This window comes from Myodes glareolus, chromosome 6 (genome assembly GCF_982192425.1).
Source record: "Myodes glareolus chromosome 6, mMyoGla1.1, whole genome shotgun sequence".
In the NCBI taxonomy this organism is placed as follows: Eukaryota; Metazoa; Chordata; class Mammalia; order Rodentia; family Cricetidae; genus Myodes; species Myodes glareolus.
In genome coordinates, this window is record NC_142031.1 from 7,465,778 (window position 1) to 7,479,678 (window position 13,901).

General features: G+C 45.9%; 1 protein-coding gene across 2 annotated transcripts in view; it reads left to right on the forward strand.

Annotated features, from left to right (window-relative positions):
* The window catches only part of Ube4b (ubiquitination factor E4B), a 108,288-nt gene that overhangs the window by 29,108 nt on the left and 65,279 nt on the right, over positions 1-13,901 (forward strand). For both annotated transcript variants that reach the window (XM_087906869.1, XM_087906870.1), the window contains exons 3-4: positions 11,098-11,233; positions 13,012-13,099. In XM_087906869.1, the coding sequence (XP_087762995.1) occupies positions 11,098-11,233; positions 13,012-13,099 (224 nt within the window). The remainder of the gene's footprint in view (positions 1-11,097; positions 11,234-13,011; positions 13,100-13,901) is intronic.

Consider the following 13,901-nt stretch of genomic DNA (forward strand, 5'->3'; position numbering starts at 1 on the left):
GTTTTGTGAATTTGGTTGATGTGTCTCTCCTCCACCCCATTCCTTCTCTCTAATAGCATGTTCTTTACCCGAGTCCTCTGTCATCTCTTAAAGTACTCTAGGGGCTGGGGAGAGAGCTTGATGGGTGATTCCTGCACACGTGTGAGGACCCACATTCTTATTCTCTGGACCCTTTTAAAAACTGGTTCGGAGACTCATGTCTGTAACCCTAATACTGAGATACTGAGTAGGTAGGGACTTTTAAGACTCACGGCCAGCCAGTCTAGTCAATAGGTAAATTCCAGGTTCAGTGGGAGGCCCTGTCTTAAAAAAATAGGAGGAAGATACCCATTATCAACTTTGGGTTCTTTTTGAGGCAGGGTTTTTCTGTGTAACCCTGGCTGTCCTGGAACTCACTCTGTAGACCAGGCTGGCCTCAAACTCACAGAGATCCACCTGTGTCCTGCCTCCTGAGTGCTAGAATTAAAGGTGAGCGCCACCACCACCTGGATCCACCGCCAGCTTTTGATTCATGCTCGTGAGCACGCGCGCACACACACAGAAACAAACAGAAAAATTATTTGCAAATGCAAGATTGAAATAATGGTCAAATGGCGACTCTCTTGTGTTTGGGCTGCATTGGTACAGACTTTTCCTCTAAAATTACATTGGATGGCAGACGTGTTGTGGATGGCAGAGCACTTGCCAGCATGTGTGAGGCCCAGGGTTCAATCCCCAGCTCTACAGGAATCAGCTCCACCTATGTATTTGTAGCTGTCTCCTGGTACAAGTTCTTTTCTTTAAAATAAGTGAGCTCCTAGGCGGGCGATGTTCAGGGTCTTTTCCTTCTTAGGAAAAGATGATATCCACTCATGCGTGTGCCTGAACGTATTTTCTCACATGACTCTTCTATTAAACATGGTAATCTCATAGTTTTGGCAGTTGCGGAGAAGGCGCAAAGGTGCTGTGAAAGCTGTGTGTGTCATTTCTAATAATCTGATGTCCAGCTCTCTCTCCAGCTCTGTGAGCTCTGCTGTAGCCGTCCAGACAGCCCCCTTTCTCTTGAAACCTAAGAGCATTTGCAGTTTCTGTCGCCTTGGGTCCTTAACCCTTAGTGGTGGCTTCTCTCTGTGGATAAAAGCCTGTCCATCATTCTTGTAGTGATACAGAAAGAACACCCGTGTGAGCACGTGGGCTGAGTAGCTCTGGCAGTTTGCAGATAAGCATTCAGGATTCCAGGACTAAGTTGTCTTTTCCTTGGGAAGTATGTTCACAACTGTACTGCCTCCTTGCTGTGATTGGGCCATCCCTGCAGTTCTGGAATTTGTTTTCCTTGCTAGGTTGTAACACAGTTCTGGTTACATCCATTCCCCACCTGCTGTCTGCCTCCTGCCCTGGAGCAAGGCTGGAGAAGAGCTCCCACAGTCACGTGGTCTGGCCATCTCATTTAGAATCCGTGATCACAAGTTTAAGTAGACCCAAAAAGTCCAGACAGCTATGCCATGTTTCCCTGTTCACTTTCCCACTCTGCTACCAAGTGTGCAACACCTCATTCTCCATGCACACTCTCAGTGTGGAGGAAACACACATGCAGAAGGGAGCCTGTATAAGCTTCGTCATGGCTTCCATCTGGCTCCCTGTTCTTGTTAGGACACACTGTGCTGCCCCATCAATGCCTGTACTTGTGATATCATGTCCTATCACCACGCAAAGCCGCGCTTCCCATGGCTTCTTTTCTTTCCAGTCTGGGGAGATTTTGTACCCCAGGTGAGCTTTCGCTAGCTGTGCCGAGACATCGCAAGCATGTGCACAGTGCGGTGCTTCTCCCTTCGACACCGGTGAAATGGAGCTTGTTTCTCCCATTTCCCTGCAGCTCCCACACATCTCCAGTCTTCTGGAGCAAGTCCTGGTCCTCCGTCTTTTGCTCTTCACCCTGTGCAAACCTGAATGAGTGTGGGGTGGGAGCTCTGCTGAGTCTGTTTATCTCTGTTAGCCTCACTTGGTGGCTTCACCCTCTCTGCTTTGAAACACCCTTAGCTTCCAGAAGATCATCTTGTCCTGTCTCCATCCTCTCTGTTCTTTTTCGGTTCCTTGCAGGATTCCTTTCCCTCCCCTGATGCACAGCAGGATGCCAGGGTTCACTGTTTAAACTCTTGGTCTCTTTATCTGTGTTTATTCATTTAATTGATCTCATCTTGTTTCTTGCCTTTAATTTTTCCTTCCAATTTGATAACTCCTTGGTTTACATTTCCAGCTCAGACCTGTGTCTTGAACTTTAGACGCTAGTGACCCAATTGACTTCACTTTCATATCTAACTGGCATCTCATCGTCCAAACGTTAGAAGTGATTTCTGTGTGTTTGCATGTGTGTATGTACAGGTATATGTGCACATGCCTATTCCTGTGTGTGGAGGCCAGAAATGGATGTCAGCTGTCCCACCTTATTTTATGAGAACTTACTGAACCAGAGCTTGTAAATTTGGCTAAACTGCCTGACCAGCAAGACCCTGAGGTCCTCTTCAACTCTGGAATTGTGGCTGCGCACTACTACCCCCAGCTTTATGTGGGTCCTGGAGATCTGAACTCAGGTTCCCCTGCATGCACGGCAAGCATTCCCAGCTCTTGAGCATCGAGTTTAGGGGGTGGTGAGATGACTTAGCAGATGAATGTGCTTGCTAAGCAGACTTGATGACCTGAGATCAAACTCCAGAACCCATATAAAATTGGAAGGAAAGAACTGGCTCCACAGGGTGATCCTTTGACCTCCCTATACATACTGTGGTGTGCATGAGTTGTCCCCCCCCATCATAATAAAATCAAGTTTTGATATTTCCACATATCTTACCCCAGACCTATAAACTAGAAAATCAAAATCAAACCAGGCAAGACAGCTCAGCAAGTAAAGGTGCTTGCTGCTAAGCCCGACAGCCTGAACTTAGTCCCCTGGACCTACGTGGTGGCACGAGAGAGCCAATCTCAGCAAGTTGTCCTTTGACCTACTACTACTACTGCTACATGCGCGCACACACACACACACACACACACTCACACACACTCTCTCTCTCTCTCTCACACACACACACACACACACACACACAGTAGCAGTCACCCTCACCCCACCACGCAAATAAATGAAGGTGATTTTTTAAAATAAATAAAACCCAAACCAATCAAAGAAAATGTTTTTAGTGTCCCTTTCTCAGGAAAACTCTCTTTGACCGCTATCTGAAATCGCACACATTCTAATGTAGCACTGCTCCTCTCGGCCCTGGCCTCCATCCTACTTGTCCACCTTGAGTTTTCTTGTTTTGATTTTGAGACATAGTCTTGTCGTGTAACACAGGCTGTCTTCAATCTTGGGATCCACCTGCTTTTACCTCCTTAGTGCTGACTTTCCATGCCCAGAGGACCATGTCTGGCTGTGTGCCCTGTCTTGTCTACCTCCCCTGATGGTATAGAAACTCCCTGGGTCAGGAAGTTGTGCTCACTTTTGTGTCCCCAGTGCTGTCACTAGAGCCTGGCAGAGGATTTAAGGTGGGGTGAATTAGTGAATGAATCACCAAGAGGAAATGACCATACAACATGGGCTTATGTAGCTTAAAGAAATTCCCAGAAATTATGACAGTTGTCATTTTAAAAATGAAGAGTTGTCAGGTATGGTATGCCTTTCTTTAAACCCAGCACTTGGGAAAAGAGGCGGGTATACCTCTAAGAATTAATGGCTAGCCTGGTCTACAACCAAGGCCATATAGTAAAACCCTGTCTCAAATATAAATACGTTTAAAATAAAGTAAAGCTGCCTGGTGGTGGTGGTGCACGCCTTTAATCCCAGCACCTGGGAGGCGGGGGTATCTATGAGTTCAAGGCCACACTGGGCTACAGAGTGAGTTCCAGGACAGCTAGGGCTACACAAATAAATCCTGTCTCGAAAAGCCAAAAAAGAAAAAAAAAGCAAAAACAGAAAAAGGACAAAAGAAAGGAAGAAGGAAAGGAAGGAAGGAAGAAAGAAGGAAAGAAAAAGAAAGAAAGAAAGAAAGGAAGAAAGAAAGAAAGAGAGGAAAGCAAAGCTCTAGGCTGCAAGCTGACTCCGCTGTTTCAAGGCACTTGTCCATAAGCTTCATGGCCTGAGTTCAGTCCTTAGAATTAGCATAGATGGAGAAAACCTCCCCTCATACACACATGCCCATACTCACACACACACTCACCCTGTACACATATGCCCATACTCACACACACTCAACACTTACCCTATACACACATATCCATACTCACACATACTCGCCCTATACACACATACTCATACTTACACACACACACACACACACACGCACACTCACCCTGTACACACATACCCATACTCACACACACTCACCCTGTACACACATACCCATACTCACACACACTCACCCTATACACACACAGGTGAATAAAGAGATAAAATTTTAAAAATGAAAATGAAAAATTGGAAGAGGCTAAGGCAGGAGGATCGTGAATTCACAGCAACCCTGGACAGTATGGTGAGACCATCTCAGAGAGAAGAGGGAAGTTGCCCTGTGGAAGTGATCGCTTGTGTGTATTCCCTGCCAACCTGAAAACTGGTCTAGAACGGCTGTGAAGGAGAGATTTGTATTTCAGAACGAAGAAATGTGTTTCCCGTTAGAGCTAAGTCTGTAGGTCTGTGAGAGAGCCTTTCCCAGCATGCGCTCCATCCTACGCTCCAGCACCCCAGACACAACACGTGGGACAGGAAAGCTCCACCAGTGTATCCGGCTTACTGTGGCTGTAAACAAGAAGTGTTTACGCCCTTGCTTCCTCCTTTTCTCTGTTGCTTACTTATTTATTTAAGATTGGGTTTATTGAGAATGGGTTTCACTATGTAGTCCTGGGTAGCCTAGAACTTGAAATGTAGACCAGGCTGACCTTGAATGTACAGAGACCCTCCTGCCTCTGTCACCTGAGTGCTAGGATTAAACGTGTGGTTGTGCCACCACACCTGACAAGATTATTTTAAATCATGTATGTATGTATGTATGCGTGTCTGTGTGTGAATAAGTGCACGTGTGTGCAAGTGCCCACAGAGACCAGAAGAGGGCATTGGGTCCATCGGCGCTGGACTTACAGGTGGTTGTGAGCTTCCTGACATGGGTGCTGGGAACTAGACCAGGACCTCTACAAGAGCAACAGTGTTCCTAACCGCTGAGCTGTCCCTCCAGCCCTTTGCTCATCATGTTGTTTTGTCCCAAGCCTCATGCCAGCACATTCTCGTGAGTCACATCGGGCCTGGGGAGAGCAATGGTTTGGTTGGCAGCGTTAGAGTCAAAGTAAGAGAAGAGTTTTATGCAGGTCCCTCCGTTCCCTGAAGCCAGCAAGTCTGCCTCGCTGTTTCTCCTAAAGAGAAGTTATCTCTGTACTATGCATTTCCTTCTAAAATTAAAGAAACCAGACAAAATACTTCAGATGGATATGGAAATATAGGCAGTGCCTGTGAACCCCTCTGCGGAGGCTCTGACACTCCACCTGTCCCCCCCCCCACACACACACACCATGGGCCCTAAAGTTCTGACCTTGTACACCATTCCTGAGGCCTCTTGAGTTTTTCACTGAACTGCACTTTGAACCTAAGGATGGAGAGAAAAGCCCTCTAAGGGAGCAATGAATTCAGTTGGAAGTGAGCAGAGAGTTGTTTGGGGAAGTGTGTTCTGTAGGGATCCCGGCCATGTGTGGGGAGGTGAAGGCAGGCAGTTTCACAGGTAAAGTGAGGAAGGTTATGTAAGTTGTTTTGCATTGTCATTGGTCACATGAATCAATAATAGGAGGGCTCGGTCCAAGGTTGACTGGGGGAGTTGCTAGGCAACTGTCCTTATGGAAAGGTTGCTGTGGCCTTTCAGCAAGGCCATGGTTCTCTTTTGTTAGGTGTGAGAGTGTGGGAGCGCCTTGCTCATGCTGCTCTGGCTTCGCCTTGGTCTGGGTTTGACAAGAAAGACTGAGTTACACGACACTTTTGAGTCTCTTAAGACCTGGTGTGTATTTGCTAGACTTCCACTGCCAGTGATTGCTGATTGTGTGCTTATGTGGAGGCCAAAGGTCAGTCTGAGGTGTCATTCCTCAGGTGCCACCCACGAAGCTGCTAATTCGGACTATATGTGGTGTTAAGTCTGCCCTGGGCCTAGGGATGTAGCTGTGAGAAAGAATACCTGCATAGGATGTGCAAGGCCCTGGGTCCAATTTCTAGTGTCAGTCACGCATGCTACCTTGTTTTTGTTTATTTGTTCTTTATAATTAGTTTTATTTTTTTATTTGTTTAGTACCCGCCAATCCCAGTTCCCCCTCCCTCCTCTCCTCCTGCCCCGTATGTTTATTTTAAGACAGAGTCTCCTTGTGTAGCTCTGGCTGGCCTGGACCTCTCTCTAGACCAGGATGGAATTAAAGGCATATGCCACCATACCCAGTCACAAAGCTACCTAAAAAAAATAAAATAAAATAAAGGGCTGGAGAGATGGCTTAGAGGTTAAGAGCATTGGCTGCTCTTTCTGGGGTCCTGAGTTTAATTCCCAGCAACCACATGGTAGCTCACATATAGTGAGAACTGGTGCCCTCTTCTGACATATAGGCAAAAATGCAGACAGAACACTGTTTATGTAATAAATAAAATTTAAAAAATAAAAGAACATTATTAACTTTGAAAGTGGGATAATCCTCGTATATTCGCTTCAGGCGTCATCCTCGCTCCCCGGAACTCTCTTGTTGTGCTTTATCTGACGCTTTGGTGTGTCTAGGTTGTTGCTAGTGATGTACCAGATGCTGTAATGTCAGTCATGCAGCCCCCACCTAGTATTTATTTCAGTCTTGCCGCACCTTAGAGAACAAGGCCGTGCTATCCCTGAGGAGAAGTCAGAGCAGAGTCCTAGGGCAGTAGTGACTGATGCAGGGCATAGAAGTTCATCCTGTGTGCTTGAAGGTCACGCACAGCGTTAGTGGTTGTGTGCATTTCGAGAATTAACTAAGTGGAAGCTGTTCTTTCGCAGCGCATTGCCTTTGCCTAAGAGTGGTACCAAGAGGACAGCAGAGTTGTGATCTTTTGTTCTGTTACCATTTGCTTATATTAAAATCCTTTTTCCTCTTATACTTGGTTCAGGCTTGGGAGAAGGAAAGTTTTGTGTGTGGTCTAGAAGCTGATTTACAGCTGGGCATGCAACTAGTGGAACAGTTTTCACCTCCCGGAGGCCTTGAGTTCCATTGCTAATAAATACAAACAGCTGGGCATGGTTTATGCCTGTAAACCCGAGACTTGGGAAGCGGAGACAGGAAGATCTCAAGTTTGTGGCCAGTGGAGGCTACACAGTGAGATCTATCTGAGGAAGTGGAATAAATAAAAGCAGATCTGGCTAGAGGCAGAGACGCAGGCCAGAGCCCCTAGGCCGAGGGCTGCAGCGGAACCCAGAGACCCTGGAGGCTCCTCCTCTTGGTTGGAGCGGTTCATTAGCATGCAGTTGTGTTTTCCTGGGGCTACATTAATCCCCTTGTGAATCCAGAGCAGGTGTCGTCAGTGTCTTGCTGGTGACAGGCATATCTATGCCAGTTGTCTCCATCGTCCTGCCACTCCTGCTGGGACAGCCTCTGCAGCCTGATCCTGGCGCCGGCTGTGCACGGTACTGCTGGCATTCCTTTACCCTGTTTGCAGGTATTGTGAAGGCAGAGGAGCAATACTGAACACAAGAACTCCTGGAAAATCTGTCCCTTATGTGTGCATGAATACACAGTTGTACACACTCACAAATACCAGAAGACAGCATATAAAGGGGTAGAGATTTTTCTCCTTTATCCCCATCATTATTCAGGTAATAAACTGTGACACTAACTTAAATGACAGGTTACAGAGTTCATGGAAAACTGCTTGATGCCACATCTATAAAGTTAGAAATAGCTCTCAGATTCCGTGTGCGTGTGGTTGCATGCATGTGTGTGTGGCAGTAGGAGGATAACCTCAGATGTCATTCCTTAGGAACCTTCTTCCTTTTGTTTTGAGACAGGCTTTCGTAGACCTAAAACTCTGCCAAGCGGCTAGCTAGCTTCCAGAGAGCCACCTAACTCCCTCCACGAGCTCACAAGTGTGCATTGTGCCCAACTTTTTCTTCTTAAAGCATAGACCCTGGGGATTTAACTCAGCAAGTGCTTTACTGTTTGAGCCATGCTCTCAGCCCCTTTCTTTTAGATTTTTAAGAGTCTTTTTTTTTTCCCCCCTCCCCGATTTTTAAGAGTCTTGTTATGTATAGGCTAATGTCAAACTCCAGACACTTGGCTCTGCCTCTTGATGCTAGGATTACAGCAGGTACTCCCATCATGGCTTCAGAGAGCGTGATTTTACCTATAGAAGAGGGTGAATGCAGGGTTGGATGAGCTCTTTAAGATCAGCCCACATCCCTGTCTTTTATAAAAATATTCTAGTTTATGTGTTTAGTTTATGTGTGGGGGTGCTTCATTTGCTTGCAGGTCTGTGTACCTCATGGATGGCTGGTGCCTGTGGAGTCCAGAAGAGGGCACCACATCCCCTGGAACTGGAGTTGGGGATGATTGTGAGCTGCTCTGTGGGTGTTGGGATTCAAACCCTGGCCCTCTGGAAGCGCCCTTAACCACTGTGCCATCTTCCCTTTTTTGGGTAGATTTTTCAAGACAGGGTTTCTTTGTGTGTCCCTAGCTGTCCTCGAACTTACTGTGTAGACCAGACTGGTCTTGAACTCAGAGATTCACCTGACTCTCCCTTCCAAATCTCTAATTTCTTTTTTCTTGTTTGTTTTTAAAGGTTTTGGGGGTTCCTTTTGTAAGTTCTTTGCATTTATTCATTCATTTATTCATGTGCATGAGTGTGCCTGAGTGTATGTGTATGTGTGTTTACTTGCCATGCCCCATGTCTGGAGTTAGAAAGCAACATTTTACTTCTATTCCTTTTGAGGAATGTTGTTGCCATGTGGGGTTGTCGGGTCAGGCTTGGCAGCAAGGGTCTTTTCCCCCTAAGCCATCTCACCGGCCCTGGGATGCTTCTGAATATTATAATTCATTTTTATTTTTTATTTTTCCCAGCAAGCCTCTGGATGTGAGAGACAGGCAGACAAGCAGGCAGACATACAGACAGAGGCAGGTTGAAAGGATGACCAGAACAAGTTCAGCAATAACGAGTCCTAAGTGGGCATTTGGTGTGGTTTGTATCCGAGAGGGCCTGTTGCTGAGGAGCCATGGTGATACAGGAGGAAGGACTCAGCGAATCCCTTCTTAGTTTCTTCAGTGTCTGCTTTTCCCAGAGTGTGAAGTGCCTTCTACAACCTTCCCCAGCCAGAGCCTGCCAAGAGTCGAGCCCCCTTGCATGTTTGTAGTTCATGTGTATTAAGAGCAAACATGGCTTTCTCTTTCGTTTGCTCCATGCACCCTCACTTTTAAAAGATTGGTTTTGTAAGTTGATAGGTGAAGGTTGTTAATGTTGATGATGAAGTTATGCCTAGGCTTTCACCTTTCAGTATCTGGCCTTCGGAAGATGGGAGAGGGAATAAAACAGTCTTAATCTCAGAGGTCACTTCCTCAACTCTGATTTCTCTAGCAGGAAGTGGAAGAGGGTGGCAACAGCACAGCGTGGTTTCGGGAGAGAGTGACCTTTCGTTGTTGCTTTCATGTGTTTTAGTCATGATATTTTATATTCTAAGTAAAACTGAAGGGGCCACCAAACTTTGTAAATTTTTGAAACGAGTAGATCATTGTGATGTTCAGAGATGACTATGTGATTGATTGTGGGGAGAATGGGGTGTGAGCACATGTGATGGATTGTGGGGAGAACGGGGTATGAAGTCATATGATCGATTATGGGGAGAACCGGGGTGTGAGCACACATGATAGATTGTGGGGAAAACCCGGGTGTGAGCACATGTGATTGATTGTGGGGCGAACTGGGGTGTAAAGACCTTTGAAGGGCAGGACAAAGTGAATTCAGATGATCTCACAAAAATACTACAGACATGCTGTACTGTCAGTACGCCATGGTGCTTTGTTCCTATTATGTATAGTCTGTTATATATAGTACACTGTCCTAAATAAAGTTTTTATGGTGTGTATACCCAAGTTAAGGTCAGAGTGAATTCTTGAGTGCCTTTGTGTACCCTATCCCCTGCCCAGACAGGGTTTCTCTGTGTACTCCTAAATGTCCTAGAACTCACTCTGTAGACCAGTCTGTCCTAGGACTCACAGAGATCCGCCTGCCTCTGCCTCCCTAGTGCTGGGATTAAAGGTGTGTGTCCTCACACCTAGCTAAGGTGATTTTTAAAGTTCTGTAACAAATAAATTTTAAGACATTGTTGAGCAAATTTCTCTGAGAAGTAGTCTGCCCCTCTGCCCTGATGCTAGTTTCATGTCACTGTGAGCTCTGTGGGGTCAAAGATGGTGTCACTTTTTTATTTTCTCCAATATATTTCATCATCAAATGGACGGATCTGTACAGAAGGAGATGGAGCGGTGAAGTTCTGCTGTATTTTCAACATGTCTGAGAGTCTCAGTTTTGCGGCTAAGTCGAAAGACCGGCCACAAACACCTACCCTCCCACCATCTGATTCTTTCATCGACATTTGTTAGTGGCTCCTTTGCATGTCTGTCAGTTCAGTAATGTATCTTATTTCCAGTGCATTTCAGGAATGTCTCTGTACTGTTGGGTTGGTGAGATGGCTAACTGGGTGAGACACCTGCCTTCAATCCATGGAACTCACATGGTGGAGGGAGAACTGACTCCTGACAGTTGTCCTCTGACGTCCATGGGGGCACACAGAAGTGCACACATGTTCTCTCTCTGTTTCTCTCTCTCGCACTCATAAAATATACTAAAACAAAATAAAAGACGACTTCGCTGTTTTGTCATTTTTTTGTCCAGGGCCACAGTTAGAACGTCTGAGAGTCATTCCAAGCACCCCGTGCAGCGCCATGTACGTGACGCATGACGACAGTCATGATCTCTTGCTGACACTTACGGGGTCGGCTGACAGGAATCCTCACTACCAAGCATCGTGAGGGTGTGTGTGTTGCTGTTGCCTTTACTCCTGGACTTGTGTCACATGGGCCTTTCTCTGTCTCACCTCTTGTGTTTAGGAGTTGCCCATCGGAGCCAGAGCAGCGAAGGAGTCAGCTCTCTGAGCAGCTCACCGTCCAACAGCCTTGAGACGCAGTCTCAATCCCTCTCCCGTTCCCAGAGCATGGATATCGACGGCGTCTCCTGTGAGAAAAGGTAACTTGATGCCACCTGTTCTCACTGCTTCTCTTGGAGGACGGGAAATCTGTACTCTAGTCTTTAGCCTAGTAGTCTGAAGTGACAACCCAGAGACACCGTGTCATTACCAACCTGATTCCAAATTTCATTCCTAGGTTGAGAAGTTTTTCTGTTCTGAATGAAATGTTCTTTATACAGTTGCTTGAGTCAAATGTCTTTATGAGTTAGAGAGGTAGCTCAGCGGTTATAAGCAGGTACCACCTCTCCACAGAATTTCAGTTCAGTTTCCAGATGCCTTTTATGAGACGTAAGGTATAGATGATTAAACAAAATGGCCTCATAATAAACAAGTGGTACATGTGAATAGATCTCAGCGTGTAAATGATAATACCAGTGGGTGCAGCAGTAGCGAGACAGAGAAATCAGAAGGGTTAGATGGCTCTAAAATATTCAGCAGCCATAGCAGGTAAGCCAGAAAGGCTGCTATTAGACCAAGCGCCCTTAGATTCTTGTGTTTAGTGTCTCCCGCTGTAACCCTACCATGTAGTACCAGAGTTCCACAGTTGACCCTTCTTTCCACATTTTGTGCCCTGGGCCTCCTTAATTCACTCCTCTTGGGCTTTGGGGCCACTGCTGAGGACTAGCATGGCAACACCAGGTTTGTAACCCAGCTACCAAATAAAGTGAGAGCTGGCATCGACTTTGTGACAAAGGGAGGACTCCGGCCTGGGCAGAGCGCATCTAGGTGCGGGATTTCGCCACGCTACTTGGCAGCATGCACTTTAGACTTATGAACTGCTTACCTCTGAAACTTCTAGTTCCAGTATTAGCTGAAGGAGGTAAAGGCAAACCGTGGGCTGTTGTGTGTCCTGTAACCCAGCTTCATGACTAGAAGGAAGCTTTCTGTGACGACGAGTTTACCTGCAGCCATGACAGCTCCAGGTGTGCACACGCTTAGAAATATAACATCAGCGTGCCGAAAGCGAACACTGACAGGGTGTCAAGAAGCCATCGCCATCTGTAAAACCATCCTCAGGGGCTTCAGACATGTCTCTTTTAGCCAGGAATAGATCAAGGAGAGGATGGACATGAGGAAACATACAATCTAATTGATCTAATTGAAAAATATAGGACTTTACGTGCTCATCAGGTAGAAAGTTACAAGAATCAGACACATAAGGGCCATGTGTTTTGACTTGTATATTAAGCCAGAAAATTAGCATAGAACTTAATAAAATACCCTTATACATTTTTTTGTCAAGGAGAAATCATAGTGGAAATTTGTATGGCTCTAGAATTAGAGCAAGGCGTGATGGGACCAAAGCAAGACCTGTTGAGACGTTTTGGTTGGTGAGACAGAGTGGCTGGCTGTGGAATAGAAATGAGTACCCCAAATGCCACATTTGTGAGAGTGAGACAAATGACAGAGCATCATTCTTGTTGGGGTCAAAGGGATGATTTAGTACCTGGTGCTGGACAGTCACTTAATGTAAATAACTCTGCTTGCATCATGCATTGTTTAAAAATAGCACGTCCTGAAAATCCATTCTGCTGATAGCTTAGATTTTGAAAGTGATCTCAAGGAAATGATCCCTTGGGAGAATGAGTCCAGCACGTAAGATGGACTAGATGCTTCCATGCCAGTTCATGAGGAGCTCTTAGGTTTTCAGAAGGGAACCAGTGTTACTCTGCTTTCCTGATAAATGCAGGTTGATATGTTAAATAAAGCTTGTCACAGCTTTGACGCTGGGAATTTAAAAAAAGATGAAAGCCATGTTTGTCTTTTGTACTTAAAGCATGTCCCAGGTGGATGTGGATTCGGGGATTGAAAACATGGAAGTGGACGAGAACGACCGAAGGGAGAAGAGGAGCCTGGGTGAAAAGGTTGGTGAGGAGGAGGACGCTCCGTTCCTGCTGGCTGGTCCCTGTTCCCCCACAGAGTTCTCACTGCATAGTCCAAGCTTCCTTGGAAGTGTCAGTCAACCTGTCTATTTGGGTTGGGTCCCTGTGTTTTTGTTTTGTTTGTTTGCTTGTTTTGGGTTTTTTTTTTTTTTTTTTTTTTTTTTTTTTTTTTTTTTTTTTTTTTTGAGACAGAATCTTGCTGTATAGCCCTGGCGGGCCTGGGCTGTTCACAGATCTGTCTGGCTGTTTGTTCATCGTAGGGATTTGAAATTTAATTTTTGTGGGTCTTTACTAAGACAGTAGATCATTTTATCTTTGGCTGTATTCTGAAATAATTAAAGCAAGGACATGTAAAATGTACCAGCAAGTACAGACTTGGTGAGGCCTTTCTGTCTTTTTTATCTGAGCTCTGATCCCTGGGCTGGGTGACTTGGGTTTGGGTGTGGATGTGGGTATAGGTGCCATGCAGGTTTGGGTGTCACGTGTGGTATAGGCCAGTATACCCCGTTCCATTCAGGAAGTTCACAGAACTACTTTGGTGACCTTGTAATGGTTCTTAGACAATAGCTTCCTTGTGGTGCGGTCTCTGTTTGTGAATTTATTCATGTTCTTGTATGTAATACTGCCTCTGTCATGAAAGCTGTAAAATTCCTCAGAGGAAAGTGTTTATGTACCGGGGACGTAACCTGGTTCTACAGTGCTCACTCAGCAGGTAGATGACATGGGCACATTTTGTGCCTCATTCTTCCTGGTTACTCCTGACAGTGCCTCTGCTCTCCCATCA